This window comes from Amblyomma americanum, chromosome 6 (assembly GCF_052857255.1).
Source record: "Amblyomma americanum isolate KBUSLIRL-KWMA chromosome 6, ASM5285725v1, whole genome shotgun sequence".
Classification (NCBI taxonomy): Eukaryota; Metazoa; Arthropoda; class Arachnida; order Ixodida; family Ixodidae; genus Amblyomma; species Amblyomma americanum.
In genome coordinates, this window is record NC_135502.1 from 5,890,181 (window position 1) to 5,913,660 (window position 23,480).

At 47.7% G+C, this 23,480-nt stretch overlaps 1 protein-coding gene across 27 annotated transcripts in view; it reads right to left on the reverse strand.

Annotated features, from left to right (window-relative positions):
- Positions 1-23,480, reverse strand: part of LOC144136224 (protein turtle homolog B-like) — an 873,939-nt gene that overhangs the window by 174,801 nt on the left and 675,658 nt on the right. For 5 of the 27 annotated variants that reach the window (XM_077668355.1, XM_077668356.1, XM_077668357.1 and 2 more), the window contains exon 1: positions 11,128-12,944. The exons of 21 other annotated variants lie outside the window; for them this stretch is intronic. In XM_077668355.1, the coding sequence (XP_077524481.1) occupies positions 11,128-11,350 (223 nt within the window). In that variant the 5' untranslated portion in view covers positions 11,351-12,944. Of the gene's footprint in view, positions 1-11,127; positions 12,957-23,480 lie in introns of those variants that run through there. One more of the 27 variants, XM_077668381.1, reaches the window with a different exon arrangement.

Sequence of the window (23,480 nt, forward strand, 5' to 3'; positions counted from 1 at the left end):
ATAAAATTGCAAATTAGCAGGCCAGTAATAAAGCCTATGTGGGAATGCTGCGAGCACCCTGTTCTGCTGGAGCGCCTCTTGTGGTATAAAGCACGTAAACGTCCATTTCGCAGTTCTGCCGTGTTTTGACGAAGTTAGGGAACGGACGCATGATTGTACTTTTTTTTTTGTAGGCTAAATGGTTACAAGGTTGGGATTGTTGGCTGACGTATAGTTCTATTACTTTTTTCGTGAGAACAGTCAGTGAAGTAAAACGGGCTCGTAACGAAATCTTTATTCGTGGCCTACGCTGGATGGGCTGCTGCTGGGCAGTTGTTGTTTCGAGCAAAAGTTGCCATAAACATTTGTCGTTAAAACTCCGAGACTGACTCCATTAAAAAAATGCATTTAACATTGAAATCATATGTGCCGCACCTCTTCGAAATAGTCTCCCTTGCAGTCTATACACACCTTCCAGAGCTTCTTGGGTTCGTGTAAACAGCTGGAAAACGCTTCTTTTGGCAGGCCTGTCAGCTCCTTTGTCGTGGCGTCTTGAATGACCTCCACGCTCCCCATCCAGCGACCTTTGAGGGCTCTCTTTACACGAGGAAACAGCAAAAAAATCGAATGGGGAGAAGTCAGGCGAGTATGGCGGATGGGGAAGTACAGTAATGCTGTGCTTGGTGAGAAATTTTGTCGCGCAGAGAGGAGTGTGCGGCTTTGCGTTATCGTGGAGAAGGTTTCATTGTCCAGATGCCCATAAGTCAGGGTGACGGCGTTGCAGTGCAACACGCATGTGTTGAAGCACGCGGACATAAAACTCCTGATTCACCGTCTGCCCTTATGGGACGAACTCGTGGTGTATGACACCTCTGGCATCGAAAAAAACAATCAGCATCGCCTTTGTTTCGGTCTTCTGTCGCCGCACCTTTCGGACTCCGGAGAGCTTGTGGACCGCCATTCGGCGCTGTGCCTATTTCTTTGAGGATCATATTGAAAACACCATGTTTCGTCTTCAGCAATGATGCTGTCGACGAATGAGGCATCTTTCTATGCCTCGGAGAGCAAATGAGCGCTCACTGATGCCCGCGCGCCCTTCTGGTCCTGTGTGAGGGAGTGCGGCCCAAGTCTGGCATTCAGATTTCGTTTCCCCAAGTTCTTACGCAAAATTTGGTGGCATGTTGTCTTACTAATGTCGACAGCATTTGATAGCATGCGAACTCTAATGGTGCGGCCTTGCTGTACGATTTCCCTGATCCGAGCCACGCTGTTTTCATTCCGTGAGGTTGAAGGGCGCCCCTGCCTTGTGTTGTCTTCCACCGACATTCTCCCCGAAACGAACCTCTTGCGCCACTCGAAAACTCGTGCCTGAGATAATGTCTCGTTGCTGTAAGTGTCACGAAGGAGCTCATACGTCTGTGTGGCTGACTTGCCAAGCTTCACACAGAATTTTATGTTTACGTGCTGTTCGAGATGGACGTCCATCTCTCCACATTCACTTACAGTAGAATGCGCAGACAACTAGTAACAACGTGTCTTTATACATGGTGTGCCATCTAACGGCTACTAGAGCAATTAGCATAAATAGCTCAGGTTAGCCCGAAAATATGCCTCTACACATACGCACCAACATTTGTTTCGGGGAGTCATTTCTAGAGAATGAATAAAATAAATCAGCCTCGAAACTTTACGGACATAGGTTGTAAAAAACATTTGATTGTTCGGATTTGCTTATCACGCAAGCTTTATCACACGTTCGAATCCGGTTTCGAAGCATAAAATGTATGTTGGGCAAAAAAGAAAACGATAAGAAAGCTGATGCTTGTGCAGGAGGATCACAGGTTTTTTTTTTTTTTAACCATCTAGTTGACAGTTAAAGCACCACTAGCTTAAGCGCATCCAGTCTGGACGACGAACGTGACGGCTTGTGTCACGAAGTGCCTAGTACCATGAGAAAATAAACGTATACGTCACTATGAAATGCGTGCGACGCTTCCTGCCTTGCATTATCTGCCGCAGACGAAGGAAAACGTATGCATTAATTTACATGTAAATAGAACGACTGCAGTTTTAAAACATACGCTTGCAATGTGTTGTAAATGACTCCTGTTTTTTTTTCCTTATACCCAGTCGTATGTCTGCCAACACGTTTTTTTAAACTTTTGACAAAATAAACCTTAGCTTCGAGACCACTGTCGCTCACTTGGAGTGGGTCAAGAGCTTGAACCACGAAATCTGCACCCGAGCAGCTACACTGCTCTTTTCCAAGCCAGAGAAATGGTCACACCACACCGACGGCCTAACGGGTAAATTATTCTTTCAAGAATGGCGCATTTTGTAATTCCGGCACCGGGTGTGCCTTCACTCGAGCGTGCAGCTATCCTCAAATCTCGGAAACTGTGTGGGCAGGCTGCTTTATTAAGGCTCGACGTCCACTGAAATTATTTTTTCCCCGCAGTCGGCCGTCAGCATTTCGTTTTTGCACAGCAAATACTATCTACGTATGGCAGGAACTCGAGTACTGTGCGAAAAAAGGTACAAGAGGAAACAGAACTGGCACAATATTAAGCGCGTGCAATGTTAATGTCGCTGTTTTGATACCTGAATGCATAACTCTAGTTTTAAGCACGACGACACTAACATCCCAAAGGGTACTGTGTGGCCAGCATTTATCACCTGTGCGCGTTCTACAAAATACAACGAATCTGGAACTCCCTAACTCTAACTGAGGAGCCAAGAGTTGGCGGGTTCCTTCGCTGCGCTAGTATTGCGAACATGAAGATCCAAAGCGAAGCCGAAATACAGAGATCGACACAGCAGCGGCCGCCCGATTCTCTCAAGGGCAGCCATTTGGGATTACCAGCACGCCCCCTATAGCGCGTGAAAGTTGCGAAAGCATTATTGCACACAGCGTTAAATTTAGTGACTGTAGCGTCAATAGCGTGGTCGTTTATCATGCGGAACATGCATTAAAACGGTATGGGAATCAAATAATCATTTTGTGAGAGATATGTCTATAGCGACCGCCGCACATCATGCGAAATAGGCTCCAAAATGGTTCAGACAGCGAAAAATAAAATATAAACACTGCCCCAACGTATCAACGTTGACAAAGCTAAAGCACGCACCAAATCACTTCGTGAGCTCTTCCGGCGTAAGAGGCTGTCCTTGTAGAGAGGGCGCTATTTGCCAAATGCAGGCCTAAAAAGGTCCACTTATGCGTGTATCTAATATATGCGTCCAACAAGAATCCCCTCTGACAACTGATGCCAATGACACTGGCCCGCAAGGCATTGCGAATTCCCGGCAACCGCCAATGCTACTCGAGCTGAAAGCCACGTGGAGAAAATTTTCTTCCATTCTTACCGCATTTTTCTTCACTCAACATTGGCGCTCGAAAAGTTCAAAGGAGCCCATAGCGTGGCAATAACAACGGGACCTAACGGTTCTCTTACGCTATTGACCGCGCCACCCTTGCTTTCAACACGAGTACCACTATACGTGAGGCAACGTCATCAAGCACTCTAGAAAGCAATATGCTTTTCGACACAGTTGGCCACAAGGTCATGCACACGGGCCCGACTCGATGGCACACAACGGTTGCCGTATCCCCCCCCCCCCCCCCTCTCTCTCTCTCCCATCCCCGCCCGAGGCAGCGAACGGTTAAGCAGCAGAAAGAAAGAGCGGGGCCAGGGCAACAGCCGATACTCGGCGACCTTTCGATTGAGCGCCGCAGGGCTTCACGCGCGTGGCTCAAACAGAACGTGGCATGTGTCGTGAATCAGTGACACAAAAGGCGTCGTGTTTGCTCTCGAGCCGGCGGCAGAGCATCCAAGGAGGAATGGTAACTCGTGTGGCAGCGAGATATGTGTAACCGAGGGGCGCCTTTCGGCGAACCAACAATGGGAGTCGGCTCCACGTCTCTAGCACTCCCTGGACGCCCTTCCTGACCTTAGCGACAGCAACACCCATGGAACGAAAACACACCGAACAACGGGGCACGCGCGTACAGCCACATACGCCATAAAACGGAGCAAGAAGAAGACGTTGGCAAATTCTTCGAGCGCTACCCCAAACACCTCACGCTCCAAGTCCCATGATCGGACCCGTGAAACAAGTGGGCACGACGTTTGTAAACAGGCTGGGGAACGCTCCTGCCATCCACTGTGGGTAGCGGCCGCGGGGCAGCTCTACGGCTTTGCGCCCTCCCTTTTCTCGGGCAGCGAAGCCCCCTTAACGCTCTGGCGTGAGAAGCTGACCGAAGCCGCACAAGGGACCATATGATCCTGACAGCTCACGTGTTACTCGCATGATTTTTGAGGGGCACCTCGCTTGTTTTGTTGCAGGGTAGACTTTTTGTGCACCGTAGCCAGCTTTCGCGAAAGTGCTACCATTTCCTTCATCTCGCGAGAGAGGATGTCTCTCTTTCATTCGTTCGGTTCGAAATTACTATGCACAAAGGACGAGTCACGTGATTTCAGCTGCACGCGAGTATGCGAACTGCAGAGACGCCCAGCATGGCTGGAATATTGTGAAGCAGAATCCGGCTTCCGCGGTTTCTGGGGAAGCTTCCGACCAAGCACACACGCGTGTACAATCTACGCCACAGTATCTAGATAGCGGGACCAGATAACGGGACAAGAAAATGATCAGGAGCTAAATGTCTTTGAAAGAGAGGGATATCGCGCACTGCGAAGCAAGGAAGTAGACAGTGAGCGAGAGGAATCGAGGGAGAGAGAGAGTGACAGAGAGCGAGAGAGAGCGAGAGAGAGAGAAAGATAAAACGAAGGAAACAAAGGTATGACCAGAGAAAGCAGCGCGAAAAGACGACGAAGAAAACAGAAGCTGACAAGACAGGCGCCGAACTACCAACAATTTATCGAGATCAACGAGCAGCCTTTATCCAGATTTTATCCAGAGAAGGCATCTCATGCAGATTCATATCAAGCACTCTACTTACACATGAGACCTGACAAAGGAGTAGAAGGGAAGAGAGAATGGCCCCAGAGGTGTGTTGGCTGAAAGTAGTAAAATGTCGAAACCTTATTTGAGCCACTTACTAAGAATGACAAATTTTTGAGATTTTTCCTGCATGGAAACTGAAAAGCAGTGCGGTTGACAAGACTCGAGTCTGGTCACTTAAACTAGACGACTGGAAACAGCAGAAAAGGGGCGAAGAGGTAAAAAAAGAGACCAGGCCAGAATAAATACACGTGCACCCACATTGAAATGTGCGCGGAAGGCGACTCTGTAGAAGAAATTCAATTTATTTGCTTTTAAGGCGTACTGCTCGGTATTTCATGCGGCATTGCGTAAATCTCACAATGACAATTTGTCTGCATATACAAGGATGCAGTGAAAAACGGCGATCAAATAAATACCTTTAACTAACATCGTACTCGCGACTAAGCGTCTGACTGCAGGCGTACTATTGCGATAGAAACGCGAACAAAGCGGCGTCTACGCACTCCGCTGTTCTTATTTCTTATGACCGCGCTTTTATCTGGGTGCTAAGAAAGGCGTTCTAGAATGCATTACGGAGGACTCTAGCACCTTTTTGCTACCGCCGAAATAAAAGCGTGAACATTAATGCGAATAGCGGAGCGCCCAGGGTCCGCTCTGTTCGCGTTTTTTTTCTATCGCCCCGTCGCCTGCGAGGGTTTGTGCTAACTTTAAAACTCTAACGCAGACAAGTCGAGCTTAGAAACTGCAACATCATCTGTGCTGTTGAAGAGTCGCCCAGTGTGGAAGATTACATTAGTGTTCGAAGGGAAAATTCGTAGGCGGATCAAAGGCCCACGTCGTGTTTTTCATTAAGAAGTCGTTAAAGGGAAAGTTTGTACTTCCGACTCGCTTCTGTTGAAGGCGCCCCGCTGAACACACCCTCGATAGCGTCCTTTGCATGAGGCGGGCAAAAGTGGCTCACTGTTACCAGTCGAACCATACGTGAACCCTTCCGCTATTGCAGCGCATCTCTAAGCGAATTCTTGATGTCACGCGGGGTATTTAAGCTCACTTTATTAGCTGCTACAGAATACAGCCAGGAGAATCAAGTTGAGCAAGACGAAAGAAGCGCGATTGCATGACGCTCCCCGCTGAGCAGTCAAGCACTCAACGGTCTCTCGCACGGCGGTGACCCTATCTGGAGGCGGTGCGCAGAACTAAAAACTAATGTCACTAATAACCTTCACATCGCACTTCACATGTTTTGTTCTTTAATCCGCTCAGAGATTAAATTCAGATTGTCATGGAATACCCCTACTTCTGAGCTAGGAAAAAGAAACCAGGCTTGGATGTAATCTGATGTTCCCCGTTCACGTTCCGCAAAGGAAAGCGATTCAGGTAACAGTGCCACTGGCCTTGCGCCTTAACACAACGATAGCGAAACCAAGAATACTTTTCCGGCGCTTGGGGGCGAGAGCTACGCAAATAATATGCATAGACAAACTGTGACAGAGGACAGATTGCCAGAGATGAGACAAACAAAAATGCACTATGAAACTGAAGGCATTTAAACTTCGTCAGCCTCCTGTGTGAGCACGTGCATATTTAAAGGCGGTTCTTTGTTTTACTGAGAGACCGTAATAAAGGCGACCAATGGACTGCGGCTGTTGTGAGGAAAAACGTCAAAGATCGCTTTGCTTTTGCCATACTGGCGCACAATTGCAGACGGTCCAAAAGAAACATGAAACGTTCAGAAAACGCAGCCGGTGTTAGATTACTAAGCTTCCTTTTTCCTCGGTGAGCAGACCCCCTACAATCACTGTGACTATGTTACAAGCGCCACAAACAGGCTGTTGGAGTAAAGGTCAAGCCAGTCATACTTTTAGTGTGCCCCAATGTCTAAGCAGTGCCATTACAACACTCAAAATTTCTAGAGTCTGAATACACCGCATGCACCCTTGTGCGAAATATTGCATACCTGTGTGTGGGCTCTATCGGCACGTGGCCTCATATTAAGGCTGGTTACCTTTCTGCTTTTCCTACACACTGCGGCATTTTACAAAACATGTGGCTCCGCTAAGGAAAGGCCAACTGGCGTGGCTATAAAAGCATACCACAGGCCGCCAGGAGCGCACAAAAAACGGAAAGCTTGGAAGCAGGCAACACTATTGAGGAGCACGGTAGAGAAATATAAAAGGGTAAGGAAAAAAACAGTGTCGGCAAGAAAAGAGAAGAAATAAAAAGAAAACAGAAGTGGGCTAACTTTTAAGATTGCATTTCAGGCTGCCTTGCGTTTTACGTATGAACACAACAAAAAGACGACAAACCTATTTCAAGATGTCTGTATGAGTACTCCACACACCCCCGCGAAGAAAAGGTTTCCGTAAAAACTGTTTTGAAAGGCGTTTCTCTTCTATGTATTTGCAAAACATAGCGTGCTAGACACGAGAATTAGAAGTATTTTCGCAATGTTCCTCGCTTTTGCGAAGAACGAAATCCTCAATGCGTACATCAATAGAGCACAGCAGTGTGCGTATTTTCATCGTCCAGTGGCTGCGGAAACTTCTCGAATTTTAACTAAGTTTAACTTCTCTGCTTCTTATGAGAACAGTTTTTATGCTCATATATAGGTTTTCGTGAGGTGAAGCGCACTCTGCATATTACATATTGCTGGCGCTTTCAGCAAGCGTACTTCCAGCAGAACCCTCTGCATTGAAAAAGGTGCCCAAATGGCCTAATGCAGGAGCGCTAGACACAGTGCCAGCACCATGCGGAGGCAAACGTTTTCCCCGAACGAAGAAATAACTGTAGTGGTGACTGTAGTGCCTGCCTTGTATGATTATAAACCAGGGAACAAAATTCATCGCCTTAGCATGGAAGTGCTGCAAAAGACAAAACAGGAATATAGGAATCAACAGGCCGTCTAAGCAGTGATTGCCAGCTAGACTGACCGCATGAAATCCGCTGGAATGGTTTCTCAAATGAGCTGGAAATGACGTACAAACTTTCAAATATAAGCACTACCGAAGCTGTTAAGGAGATATTCGAAGAGTATTCAAAAGGACTGCCAGCACACAAACCCGAAAACCGCACCACTGGGTTCTGGCAGAAGTACGCGGTCTTTACGCATATGGCAATGAATGCCCGATGCGTCAGCCTATAGCAGTTCCTCGTCTGGCATAGCCTGCCTCCCTGGTTGCTGCTTGTGTTAGAAAACCCGCCGAATGTAGTAAGATGTAACATACACGGAAGCACTGTCATATGTGTTTTTATGCGTATATCTCTGTATTTCGCCGAGTAAGTCTTATTTCCCTTCACTATACAAAACAGAGCAACGCTCTGCAGAGCTTACTTCTCACGAGTTTCTTCCAAATTTCCCGCCGCACCAGTCGCCCGTTGGCCACTGTACCACGTGATAGCAACGTTGCCGGCATATATCAGATTGCAGTAAATATAAGCTTTAGGTCTCTAATACATCATTTGCGCAATGTGGTTAAAATGCAAATCCAAACTAAAGAAATAACACCCAAAAAGACACAATGAGGCCGGAGGCAGCGGATGGCGCGACAGGTTATCTACCATTAGTGCCGAGCTGGCTAATTAGCGTTTAACAATTCTTTTCTCAAACGCAGTCGTCCCTCTTGTCCCTACCCACTCCTCGACCATAACATGCCTGTGAGACAGGTGGCGCGAGCCAAGTCAGCGGACCATGACTCCGCCCCCGTTTTATAATGAAATCAGCGGATTTCCAACGAAGGCGCAGCAGCCGGCTGCAGAGGCAGCTCTTTGCTTCGAGCCTAGCAATGCCCCCGTGTTAGGGGCTAAACGACTTAACTCTGCTTATGACGACATTACTCGAATGTCGGGCTGCTTCCCCCTCCCCCCTTCCATCCTTTTCTCTGCCCGCGCCGCAGACTCGCTCAGACTCAGACTCGGAGCCGAGTATTTGCTTGTCATAAATGGTGATCATTTTTTTTCGTTATTATTTTATGCCATCGTCATCTTTTTTCTGACTTTCACGGGTCGATCACAACTGTCTGTGGTCTTCGCCAGGAGGTGTAACCAAGAGGGCTTTGAGGTTAAATTGTTGCGTCTCTCTTACTGTGTGTTAAATCTTTTTACGAAAATATTCGCGAACTAGCCCCCCGGCAAGTATTACTGGGTTACCCGTTATCTTCTGTTTAGAGCGGAGCTTTTAGGCGCCCGTTCGTTTCAGCCGGTTCGCCCGTTCGTTAAGCACTAGGCTAACGCCGCAGCCGATCACGCCTCGTTATAAACTGCACCACACTCTCGCGTTGTGCATTGCACGTCGTCGTCTTCATCAACTAATACTACTATCGAACTATACACATTCTCGTGCGCTGTGCATTGCACATAGTCGTCTGTCTCAACTAGTACTATCGAACTAATACCGCCGCCAGACGTGCCGGCGACCCAGCAAAGCAAAACAACCAGCCTACAGAGCCTCAAACACCGACAGAGTTGCGCTCAAATTTCTCATTAAGGAGAATCGTAATCGTCCTTAGAATTTTTTTGTTTTAATTCAGTTCCGGTTTTCCTTACATACAAACAGCAAGCAGTGTAGTAATAGAGCGGAAGGAGGGAACTGAGGGTTTTTGCTGATTGCTGTTCCGTTTGGCCCATCTATGTTCTTGCATTTTTATGTGCTACTACGCTCCCCTGATGCAATGCCTCACCAAGGGCATTTAAGGGTATAATAACTGATGGTACTGATGATGAACAGGTCTCCCCTATAGATGACACATCGACCATTTATAATGTGTGGATCTGAAAGGAACACGGTATTCACAAATGCCGAGATTAAGAGGTTATTTTTTCCGCTTCTAAGCAACGAAGCCAAACGCTAGAAACCCATTAACGTTACTTACGTGCATGATAGCATTAAGCTTCAGTGCCATTGAAAAATCAACGCAACATAACAGCAGCACTTAGGCACCCGAAGGTTGAATAACTGTAACGGCACCTCCGATAGTAGATAGGGAAGTTTTTGACAGTGTGATGCGACTTGCATACTTCAGTAAGCTTTGAGGAGAATTCGCTTACGGCGTAAGAAAGGACTGCAGTTAATGAAGAAAATGCCTTACACCGAAGTTGAGGTCAAGCGTTTCGTCCCTTTTTAAACCTTATTTACGAATTCGTCGCATTGACTGCATATTTTCTTTCACAAATCTTCGTCAATTCTGATATACGTGCTTTCTCCTCAATATGAGTAACAGGGTTATCAATCAAACATTCGGGTGATGTTAAGCCCTTCATTATGAGAGGCACTACGTTACTTTGGGCACAACGCTGAAGGCCCCCAGCAGCCTTGCTACTTTAAAATTCCTCTTTCTGCCGAAGAATGGCCAAGTGCTTTCTTTGTGCCCTCTGTTCAAGAAAGAGCACCTTCCTTAGGTAGTAAATCTTCCAGCTTCTGGCCTGCGTAGTTTGCCTCCGCGTAATTTCTGCGCTCAAAACTCTTATTAGAGGTTAAAATACAAAAGAAAATTCCGCCTAATCCCCATCAGTACCGGGAGAACAAAAGAAGTGGCAGGAATCAAACCGCAGAGTCTTTTTGACCACATTCCGCCAAACGCATACTTAAAAGAGACCATCAAAGAATAGGCTCCTCTGACAGCATCAGACCAGACCGGGCAGACTTTTATGTCTCTACAATGGCGGCGTCCTCGTCGTTAAACATAGCGCTCGAAGTACGCGCCACAGTGAAGTGTCACTGCAGGTGTGACGACAGACCATCGTGCGCGGTCAAGACAGGGTCGCTACTCGGGACTTTTCCCCAAGCATGCTTGCGCGAAAAAAGAGCCCTGGGACGGCGTGAACACAGCACAGTGTGCTTTCCTCCGTCACGTCCAAGGGCCTCCGTTTCGTGAGCTGTAGTAAGTGGGCACTGCGAAACTGCAGCGAAGCGCCACAGTTTCTCCATCATTTATGAACTTTATCTTGATACCCGTTAAGTACATATAAGTGTTATAAGTTATGTTAACACTGTCTGTACTACAATATGTCTAGGTCTTAAATTGACAACGAACGGCTGAGAAGCTGCTGCAAGCACAGGGACGCGACGGGCACTCTCTTTCCCTTCTCAAAAAGAGCAGAAGAAAGGAAACAAATCACACGTAAAAGAAATGGCACGGCATGGCATCGATGAAGGTCTTCTGCATAGCTTTGCTCCGTCGCACTTACCTTCGTCGTCGGACGGCGGTGCGGTTGCATTCCCTGCCTGGGCCATCGCGGCCGACACCAGAGCGAGGACGACAGCGGCGAGCATGACTGGCAGCCGCCCGCGCTGCGAAGTGCGGCCAGTAGGACAGGAGCGCAGACACGGGAGCGGAACCACTAAGCACGTCGCAGCCGCCGAAGACAGCAGAGATGCAGGAGACCGCGACGCAAAAGCCGCAGAAGACATCCGCCAAGTCCACGAGTGGATTCACGCCTGCCTACCGACGAAGATTGAAGCAGGTCGCTCTAGGAAGTGCGGCCTAACGAGTTACTATCTCCCAAGAGCGAAACGATATTCACAACCGCTTCTACCGTTGTTTCATCACAAGTGGGGCCTGCCGATAGTGTGCTCATTCCCGCTTCTGGACATGTAGGGAAGTGGCTTTTATATCCTCTTTCCCGCCGCTGAGTTACACGTCTATTTGAATGAAGGGCCTCCAAGGAGAAATTATTTCTATTATTTTCGTATTTACATACTTGCTCCGTCAGTATGTAGCAAGTAATCGAACGTTACTGTGCATGTGGTGTTATTTGATATGCCACACACTGCCGCAATGCCAAAACCGATTCTCACTGTAACGTTGGTGACTTTGAGTGATGTATAGTGACGTAACGTGTTCCTAAAAACAACACAACAATTAGACTTCCAAATTCGTTCAAAAGGTGACGAACCGTCACTCCTTCTTTAAATATCACACCAACTTGTATTAAGAGATGACTGCCTATCAAGTAATCACAGAACACAATCTAGCGTACGGTGAGACAACAGGAGAATAAACGTCTGTGCCGTGCGGGTTGTGTCGTGAAAAAAAAAAGACGTTGGAACTGCCTAACTGCCAATAGAACAAGCGCACTCGGAAGGTTTGGAAATTATACACAGCTCTTAGCGCATGAGACAGCGTGTCCTTTTGTGAATGCGGATACCGACGCACTACCGGTGAGGCTATAGCGAGGCTACTGACTGACTTATCAAAGCAAAGCTTGAGCGAGAAGACGTGATTTCGGAGAACAGGTCTACAGCATTATTGTCATCGTCATCAGGGCCAAAATGGTACACACCATCACGCACGAGACCACATAAGGCCGTCCGACTGCATCCACAGGCCGAGTCCGGGGATTGAACCCGCCCACAAAATGCAACGTCAACGATTACGTAGGTTTAACGACAACGAATCACGCACAGGCCAGCGGTACAGTGCATCTTCGTTCAGCCACAGCCACGAAGAAGGGTCATCAGCGTTGGAGGACGCTCGAGGCCGAGTCATGAACTCGCGGTCAGCGGTGCGCTACGAAGCACTCAAGCGCGAAGTCACCACACAAGCATTCGCGTTATCCCTGCGTCCCGAGGCCAAAGAACCACACGAGAAAGAGAAAAGGAAAGACACCGCCGGCAAAGTTTCCCGCTTCCTCCTCAGCCACCGATTGGTAGCGTGGGGACGATAGCCAGGGAGAGAGCGAACCGATGATTCAGGGACGCGCGCCTGGGAGGAGGGGGTCACTCCATCGCCGATTCGCGGCTGCTACCCGCGTCGACCTCTAATAGGGAGCAGCGGCACGAGATTTCAAAGCGACGATGGCCGCGTCACAGCGTGCCGCCGCTCCAGGGCGCGATGATGACGCAGATGTGGTGCGCCCTCCTCGTTGCAGGGCTGGCTGTGGCGAACGCGTAATCCAGTGCGGGCATCGCAGTGGCGGCGGCGGGGACCGAGCCGGTGATGCCGCCGCGCGACAAACAAATCTCCCGCTCTGGGCGCTAGCTGGCGGCGGCCGCCAGTGCTGGCCGGATCGAAGGCAGCGGCGGTAGTGGGGCGGACCCACTGGCGGACTAGGGGGAGAGACTCCGGACAGAGAGGGGTCCGTGTGGCGCCCTCTCGAGGCTGCCCCTAGCGACGAGCGTTTGCCGCCGCTTGTCAGGGCGATGCCTTTAGGCGCGATCAACTTGATCGAGCAGAAGCGGCGAAAAACTCGCTGGAGGAATGCTAGCGGACGCTGGAGTGGGAATACAGGCTGCTTTCGCTAAACAGGCCGAACAAAGCGGCTTGGCCAAAACGAGGCCACTCTGTAAATCCTTACGCAAAAAAAATACTAAAGATTGTTGCAGGAAAAAGGAAAAAATGGCAGTTTACCATTGCTAAGTACGAAATATTGAGCGAAGGCGCGGTTTTTCGCAGGTGGACACCACTGCCACGTACCTCAAAGCCCGACTGAGGTGTCCGAAGAAACAGGGAGGCAGTTACAGGGCTTTCCGTTCCTCAAAATCAACGGAGTACGACCTCATGCCCCCTGGAGGGACGAGGCATAAACACGAAAGACCAATGGGAGGCCTTACTACTGAGCTCCGACCTGGCGACTACGCTACAACTCGTCCGACTGGCCGAAGCCGCCGCCGAGAGTCGAGACCTTTCGGCCGTCGTCTAGGCGGGTAACCCTCTAGCTAACCTCTTTCTGTTGGACAATAAAATTTTTCCTATCCTATCCACAACGTTGTCAAAGCCAACGCCAATGAATCCGATGAACGTCGACGGCCTATGTGATTTTCCTTTTGAAACTCCTTTTGAAAATTATCAACGTGTAACAAATCATCAAGCAAGTCGGACTGTTTCATTGAAGTGCGAGTAAATTTATATTATGGCAATAGAAGTTGGATGGAAAGTCACGCAATAGTAATTGATTATATTTCTGTATTGATTCGCGTCCTTTTGTGGAGCTGTAATCGATCACTGTAATCAATTAGAATTCATATGGAGGGATAGTAAATGCAATTAGTTACTTATGTTCTGCAGCGTTCATAAGACTGCTTTAATTATACTGCAATGCCATTCGTCTTGTTTTCTGCCCCATGTGTGTGTTAGGAATCACGCAAAACAACGAAATGGATGAGGGTGATGATATTTATGGCGCAAGGGCATCTGTGGCCAAAGAGCGTCATGGCTCAAGGCTTTTTCTTCTACCCAAGGCGGGATCAAATACCTATTTCTCAAGCATTTCACCCTAAAGAAGCCGAGCACCAGACCAGGGAAAGCTTGTACCTATTGTATCACCGGTGGGTAACCAGAGGCACTGAGGGAAAGCAACAAGCAACAAAATTCCTAGCTTGCCTCGCTCATGTTCTATTATTAACGCGATAAATTGTTAAGCTCGTGTCGCAGAAAATCCGGCGTCGCCGTCTGTGTCAGCATCGAGGTGGTTGATTGTGAACGAAACATCCATGAAAAATCCCCAGAGATGCAACTTAGGAAACAGGTGGGCCGCCTAAGTCACATACCTTGCAGCACCATCACAACCTGCCCACCTCATTGTGAGGAAACTGCCCACCGTGGCAGTTTGCAGCTAAATTAATTATTGGTCGCTCGGGAAGAGAAATCTGGGTCACACAAGGCCCGCCGGTGGCAGCGCCTGCAGACGCAGGGCACTGGCGCGTCGCTTAACCGCTGCGTATGAGGACTCTCAGTGATATGAGGACTCTCAGCGATATATGAATGCAAAACAGAGAATGATCAATTCTGCATATATCGTAATTAACCCATTACGCTATTGCGGCATACACTTAAGGGAGACCCTAAGGGTTCCCTCCAATTTCAATGCTCTTTTTTTTTTCAAAACTGTAGCGTTAGCGTCGAATTCCGATGTGAATTTGCGTCTACCAACGCCATACTCGTGTTTAAAAATCATGCAGTGTGATTCTCTCAGTCACACGATCAAGGCACAGCAAAGCCTTTGTCTTTGCAAGCTAGAAAAGTACTTTGGTTTGGGCTAGTTGGTGCATAGCTTCTAGATGATGTCAGGACGGCGCGAAAAGAACAAGGACAAAAGAGGCACAAGAACGCAACAGGACAGGCGGCTGTCCTGTTGTGTTCTTGTGCCTCTTGTTCCATTGTTCTTTTCGCGCCGTCCTGACATCATCTAGTTGCAAGCTAGCGCAGGACAAGTGTGTCCGCCGCTTTTTCCTGTACTACATGCTCTAGGATAAAACGTAAAAATATGCTACATTAGATTACTGGTAGTATTTCATTGAGCAAATGCGAAATCTATCACTTGAGAAAGATTTAGAATCGATATTTTGGTATTTTTACAGAAATGATCTAATTTCCATATGTTAGAGCTTGACTACTGAATTTCTCTCTTTGCTTGCCAACGTCTCTCCGTCGCTTTTTATGGGAAAGTAGCGTGAAGTAAACTTCAGAGGCTAAGAGCCCAGTCTGAGTAACTCAAATGGATTACAATCTCCATTCCACCTACGACAGAAACGGCACGGTCACTACTCTCTCTATGTACAGGTTTTTGCTTCTACACTGATCTCCCTGATATTTTTAGCCCACTGATATTTTTAGATGAACAAATAGACCCCATAAGCATTTGCAAGTATCTCACTGTCATCTAAGAAATGCCAAGGTGACCATTCTGCCTTCGTACAAGTCAGGCACGTATCCAGGGGGGCCCTCGAAGTCGTGCTCAACCCCCCCCCCCCCCCCGCCCCCTCCCAGAGCAGTGTTCTTGTTACGCATAGACCCTCCTCCCCTCCCCCCCTCCCCGCCAAGGATTCGTCGTATACAACTGACTCGGGCCCCTCCCGAAAAAAATTTCTGACTACGTGTCTGGTACAAGTTAGTACCAAGTGATCTTTTCCCTTTCCTATCTTTTACTAGGTGGACCTATAGATATTTTTAAGTAACTATATTTAAGCACTCCACCAACCAAGTATACCCTAATAATTCGCAGTTATTTTGTGTTTACCATATCATCCTCCATTGGGACTTGCAGTGGGAATTCTTAAGGCTCCGAAGCTGATAACACGACTTTCAGACAACCAGCACTAACATCTATGGCGCACTTTAGAGGTCCTGAATATGTTTCTAAGCATTCACAGCCTATCAAAGCAAATTATGTAAGTTGACCGTTTACGTAATTGAAAAAAAAGGTTGTTGTTGGTATTCAAATATTGCTCGTGAATATGAGAATTTCCCTACTGACAGATAGCAGCAGGTTCGATAAGTGATGCCGTTGATCATGAAGCTTGTAAAGGGCCCTTCATTGACGCCGTCCGGCATTTGTAAGGCCATCGACCTTTGAAGGATAAGAACGTAGGAGGCCTCAAAGCAAGGTAATGAATTATTCCGCAGCGTAGAGCACAAAATTAAGTCATGCCCACCAAACAATTACTGCGACGTAATAATACCTGCAACAGCGGCGCCGTTGAGGTTAGAGCTTTGAAGGCGCGGTGTCCTAATCCGGTCAGTCAGACATTGGAAATTCTACCGCTTCATCATGCAGTAAGACATGGTAGACAGAAAATCCGGCTGAAGTAAAAGTCCTCAGAGCAGGACAACAAAGTAGTTCATCTCCTTTAGAACCGCAATGCGTAGAGTACTGATAAGACGGTTCGTAGACCTCCAGAAGTTAACCCGAATCCTGTGTGCATTGTTCTTCCGATGGCCGCCCCAGTGCACAAAAAAAAAATGCGAATAAAGCCGACCCAATTCGCTTCCTTTCGTTCCACTTTCATAAACTTTGAGTTCAGTGCTCACAACTTGCAAGAAATTCGCAAAGGAAGGGTGAGATGTGTTAATTTTTTGACACGCCATGATGTAGGAACTGCTTTCATTACGTACTGAAGAAACTTACAGCTTCTATCCAACGACCCGCAGGTGACACCTTAACGCAATGTTACAATTGTGCAGATTCACCCATTCGGTCTCTGATCCTTCAGTAGCAACTTCGGACAGCTCTTAACATTACATGCCTGCATGTATTGTTCCCACTCCCTACGACCAGTGTAAACCGGCCTCCATTTTTACGCACGCTTGTACTGCTGCCGAGTCTGCATAGAGCATTGTATATTCTTGCTCCAGATTTAGCGCGCCCATTGATGGCATAAACAGTGGCCTCAGTGATCATGATAGCGATTGCGATGACGACCACGCCTGTTGTTGCAGGTTGTGCTTGTCCCTCCCGTTTTTTTTTTTTTGTGAAAAACCGGGGCGGTTGAAGAAAAAAAACGGCAGTAGCTGCGGTAGAGAACCGACATTAATAGACAGCTACCGCCATTAAACACGGCTCACAATTATTAAGCACCCAATCTGGTCCCGTATTCGCTACCCCCGCGAGGTAATACAGCCATAATTGCCCTTTTTTTGACTACGAGCTGACGAACTGTCTAAATTTAATTAATGCCACTTTTCTAGAATAAAAGTTTTGGTCAGTTACTTCAATTGCCTCGAATTCGTTAATATTGACTATAGAGAGCATAAGTGCTCGGCGGCATAATTGGCGAAGTAACTTTACGGACTCTACCGGCGGCGTGCTCCGTGATATACATATCGGTCAATACTGCGGTATTTGTTAAAATGCGAACGCTGGCTACAAACGAAGCGCAGCTTTCCAGATTTTCTGTTAGGTTCAGTGAGAAAATATCGTGAATCATATTCAGACATAAAGTGTCTTGGGAGGGAAGCAAATGTTTATCAAACAGTCAAGTATAAAGTTCGCGGTTAAAGGTTGGCGCTTGAAAGTAAAAAGGGAATACTACATCACGTGTTCGTGAATTGAACGAAAGCCAACGTAGAAGTTAAAATTCTTATCCCTTCCGCAATCCTAACACGTAATCATGGGTGACCCTTCACACGGGAAATTGCTAAACGCCTGCGCTGAGTCCATGATCATTTTTGTTGGAAAATGCGTGTTGCCGCGCCTTTCCGTGTGAGCTGTAGAGTGAGTGACTCGCTCTACGCATGTCATAGCCAGTACTAGCACACACTGAACAGGACCATTAACACGACACACGCATTCATTAGTCGTAAATTACACGCAGAGCAACCAAGCTTGCAGCGGCCGCTCACTGCTCGTCCAGTCTCCCTGCGAAGCAGAGCGCCAAATGCTGCGTTGAAGGCTCCGTCGAGCCTCCTCAAGACATCAGTGTCCGCGTGACGAATGTCTCGCGGCCTCTGGCGTCCTCCGACAAATGGGCGTCACCCGACACAATGCGACCGTCTCGCTTTCAGCCCTTTGTCTCGCCGCAAAACGAGGAGAAGAAAGAAAACAGCGCATCACCGGCTGCACGCTTTGTATATCGGGCAGACTGGCATCAAGCCAAGCTACGGAACAGTTGCAATCAGCAGCGCGGAGAATGAGGCGGCCGCGGTCTTGACTCCGCGGAAAAGCGACATACCGCGCTGTCCCGGGCCCGGATAACGGTGCGTTGTATTTCATAGCGCGAGAAAGTGGCCGCAGATACTACACGTGACTTCCTGTATGGGCGACGGCCTGCAGCTCCTGCGGCCTTGTGGGCAACTCCTATTTTTGGTCCTCTCGATCACCGCTCAGCGGTTTGCAGAGAGGCCGCAGCGTTCGCTTTCTCTGCGCGCTCATTTCTTTGGGGCGTGTACAGCTGAGCCATAGCTTCCTTTGCGTTTCCGCTTCAGAGCCCGCGACGCAGCTCTTTTGTCGGCGGCGTTGATATGACCCCTCCTTCGTCTTGTCGACGCTGGGTGCTTTTCTTGTGGCCGCAGTTCCCGGAGCTGCAAGATATATGCGCGCACCCTTCTCGGAGTTGCGACATGTGCTAGGAAGAAGCCCCACTGTGCTGCGCATGCGTATTGACCGAGGCCGCTATTCGGCTGACACGGCAAAGTTTCGGCTATTTATACGCACGAGAGCATCAGCTCTTGTCATAGGCAATCTGAGGTGTGCTTGGTCAGAAAAGGCGGGCCTGCATGGTGTAGATATATGAGACTCGTGGCTGCGCCTCACACTATCGACTAACTTCCGCACGTTAACTTCTGCATTCTTGCCTATGCTCCCATTTACGCCTACCAGTGCAGCGTATGAGCTCCTTAGTTTCGTCTTAATCGGTGCGCTTCGAGACAGTAAAGCAAATTGCTTTTCAGAAGCTGAGCTTTCATCGCAACCGCCGTCACTGTTAAGACTTGAATAACATGAGTAATATTTGAACGGGAAAAACGGAAAGCTTTTTACTCTATTTGATGTGGTTCTTCTGTGACATATTTGATTCCCTTTAAAGTGAGGCTGACGAAGTTCGCATTTTAGAGCTGTATGTGAAGTATATACGGATTTTCCTTGCAGTGTCGCTTATATACAGCAGTACTGCCACTTACGTAAATCGAGCAGCATCTGCGAAGCACATCTGAGCTAATAGGCAGATTCCTCCGTCACAAACAAAGTTAACTTCTTTCGTACAATGCGGGTTTTGCTAACCTCTTACGCAACTCGCGGAAGTACGCTCCGGTTTCCTCTAGACCCATTCCTTTTTACTGAAAACGTAAGAAACAAAATTTGGAGCGCTCTTTCACTTCTGAATGTTAAACCTTTTCCATCTTCCGCGCATTTCAAGCGTCTGGAACTTCGCCAGACGCCGCTGTCCACCGGAAGCATCATGGTTAGCTAACTGTCGGTCTCGTTTACCCTGACGCAACGTGATGCTAGGACGTCTGCATATCTTTCCTTCTCTTTGCTGCGCGCCGGAAAGCCTAAGCGTATCTTTCACAAAGCAAGCCTGCCTTCCTGCCTTACATATCTCCAGCTCACTTGGTCTGCGTCTCGGTTCTGGCCCTTTAAAACGGTCAGCTTCAAGATACGCAGATAATATTTGGCTGGCAGAACACGACATCTTTTCCATCCTACGTTGCATTGAACACAAAATAAGTGGTTAAATGACCCGTCGCCAAATAAATCATCTGCAAGCACACCCCCCCCCCCCCACCCCCCACCCAACTAGGTTTGTTTAATGAGGTCAAACTATTCCCGTGGCTGGCATAACTCGGGTTATCATCGGTAATCTCATTGTCATTACTGTAGCGGTTGAGAAAGGCAGTCGACGAAGAAGAAACACTAGTTGCACTTTGCACATGATAATGCCTCATTACCAGTCACAAAAACACCGGATCACGTCAAGCATCACAGAGCGCAAAATGTGATGAAAGTTACGCAGCGCAGGAGATTTTACAGGGTGAGGTATGAACGCTTAGCGTGATCCATTTATTTATCGCCGGCAAAATACTTGAGGAGATAAGCCGCCGCAGTGGCTGAGTGGTTATGGCGCTCGGCTGCTGGCCCTAAAGACGTGGGTTCGATCCCGGCCGCGGCGGTTGAATTTCGATGGAGGCGAAATTCTAGAGGGCCGTGTACTGTGCGATGTCAGTGCACGTTAAAGAACCCCAGGTGGTCGAAATTTCCGGAGCCCTCCACTACGGCGTCTCTCATAGCCTGAGTTGATTTGGGACGCTAAACCCCCATAAACTAAACTAAATTAAACTTAAGGAGAAGGCACATCATAGGTTTGATTATTTGCACTCAGTTAACAGATCAGGTAACGTTTATTCATTGCAGAATCTGAACAGCATTAAAGAGCCTAGTGGGAGATTATCCTGATGATATTCTGCGACCGTGAGTTTACTGGAAAAAAAAGTTTCAAATGATTGGTTGGTAGGACGGTGTTGGCGCAGAGCATAAAAGGGGCCGCTGCTAGCTTTTCTTTAAGAAAAACTGCGTAGAAACATAAAATGTAGGAGATAGTACTTCCATCCAGTAGAAACGCTGTTCTGTTAGCTGCTATGATCTTCCGCACAACTTTTAGCTGTCCTGATTTAGAGGCAACCTGCTCCTTCCTTACCCTACGATCGCTTCTGGTAATAAACCTTCTCAATAAATATTGCTTCTCTTTCTATAAAATTTTTACAACTGAATAATCTGTGCGAGGCCCTTTAGCTCCTGTTACCACAATAGCAAGATATTGGGGCGAAGAACGGGATAAGGAAACAAAAGAGCAGCATCCAAGGAATATCGGCATTCCAATATGTGCGAAGACTTGTGCTCTTCGCATGCATGTTAGACACGGGTTCTATGCACGGACTAATGTTGCTTGTGTTTAATCTGCGATAAACGTCAGTTGTAGCAAAGATGAACACTCTACAGATGAACCGGCTCTACAGCTAGTTTTTATCATTGAAGGTACATGATTATAAGATTGCAAGCGTGATGTGCGACACACCAGCGCCGTCGATTACGCCTTTGGCGGACATCCTCAGGAGCATGCGTATTGATGGTTTCCAAAGGTTTCTGGTGTTAGTCTGATGAGCATGTGCCTTAAATCCGTGTTCGAGATATGATCAGCAGTATTCTTGGAACAATGGGAGTGGCGAGCGAAGGATACGAATTACCGATAGAACTCACTCTAGCAACTAATTTTTACAAAAAGGAAAAACAAGAATTGGCAAGCTGAAGTTAAAGGGTCCCTGAAAGGGGTGTTTGAGGTTGGCTATAAAATGCTCGCATCATGTAGAGTACAGGTCAACGAGCGTTCATGCCGTGTACAAGACCTCAAAACGAGCCGATAATTTACAATACAATTTTATAAAGTCCCGCTTCCGCACCTAGCGGCGACCTTCGGTGCTGCGCTTTCGCCCGAATCAGCGCTCGTTACGTCAGCAGCGCACTGCTAGCATTGGTTCGCGCGCGTCGGCAGCCGGCGGAGGGGCGAGTGAGAGGGACCGGCGGAGGAGCGCCGGCATTTTCGGTGCAAGAAGTGACGAGAGGTGCGGGAAAGGCGCGAAGACGCGGAAATTCAAAATTTGACTACAGATAACTGAGCTTCCACAAAACGCATATAAAAAAATTCTTGCTGGCGGATATTAGTGACGCGGCATCCTTTAGCATCCTAGGCACATCGCATATGTGTTGAGACCCCCTTTAAAGGAAGGCAAACGGAAGCTTTAAGGAAGGCCGGCGCATCAATGGTCTGTAAGCAGACTTTAAACGCTTGTAACATACCAGGCCCACCACGACCATGGAAAAACTATTAGCTGAAAGGACCTGCGCCACAATACTCGCCAGTGAGAATCAGAAACGCGCCACAGAGCCAGCCGTCGATGGCAGAAGCTGCTCACCGTGCAGCCATTGAGTGCTTAATGGTTCGCAGGCTAAGCGCGTTCTTTCAAGCTGTGCAAATAGTAGTGCCATTAGCAACTCGACTGCCCTAGGTACTTCGAGTCCACCCGATTCAATATACTTCATTTTATTAGAGCGAAGTCTCTAGTCTGGACATTCAGAGCCTAGCAAAATCGTCTCTTGCGTGTGCGTGTCTAGTGCGAGCGCTCCGCATCGCCATCTTCTGCATAGCACTAATCCGGAGGTACTGACCCAAGAAAAATCGCCTTTTGCGTGTCCGCTAAAAAAATAAATACAGAAAATTGATTCAGCCACCATGTGTACGCCTCAGTTCAGTCACTCATGGATGTGAAACGAATAAAATCAGTTGCCAAAAAAAAAAGCTCGTCCTTCGCTCTGAACTATTGTTGCAAACATTAGGTGAATTTTTTTTATTGCTAGAAAAAAATGAGTTTGCTTTGGTGTTTTCCAAAGGCGGTCTAAATAGTCAGCATATAGGGAGACTACCGTAAGCTGCACCTGCAAGAAAGCTGTAAGGATGAGCACTACGGGACGCAAGAGGGCGCCTTCAGTACGCAGGCTTATGGCGAGTTTCCGCTCACTGTCCAGAGCGCAGACGGAGTTTAGCGGTGGAACCGAGTGGAGGGCAAAACCGGGTGTTAAGAAAACCGATTATAAAACCAAACCAAAAACAATAAGGCGCTCTCATAACAGAAGTCCGGCCCACAGGCCACCATTTTCAAATGCCTACACCGAGTGTTCGCGGCCAGTGGAAAGTGCAGGTATATATCAGTGCGTTACGCATTCCTGTTCGCGCATTATGAAAGGGCAATTAACATGCGTCTTAGTACAGCAGAAAGGGTTGCGTAACACCGGATGAAAGGTAAAATTGACGAAGCGAAAGAGCACTGCCTATTACTAGGCTGGACTGGGTTTAAATTAAGATAGTTCTCGTACGGTTTGTGTACAGCGCTATAGCCGGAAACAACTGTGGAAGGCGTCTGCAGAAAAGGACGTTCATATCGTCTGAAAAGGAAGGATCCGCCCACGATTCATACGGCAGAAACCAAGAAGTTTAAATCATGGAAAGTATGTGAAATACTGCTATTGTTTCTTTCTTGCTATTTTGGAGAATAAAAGTAACTGTGTAATTAGTGTAGTTAACTTAGGTCATGTGCAATGAGTCCAACTCGTCAGTCCAGTATCTACCAGTGAAAAGTGATCGTATGCCTCACAGATAAACGGCAGAGAGAGGGCAGGAAAGACAAGATTCTTGAAAACACAAAGTTTCACTCGCCCCTTGTTAATTTTTTTTTCTCGTATACCTTACAGTTAAGGCTGATGTGCGATTCTCCGAAGGCCGTGAACTTGTATATGACAGTGGGGAATGATAGCTCGAAATATTGTCCTTCAGTAAC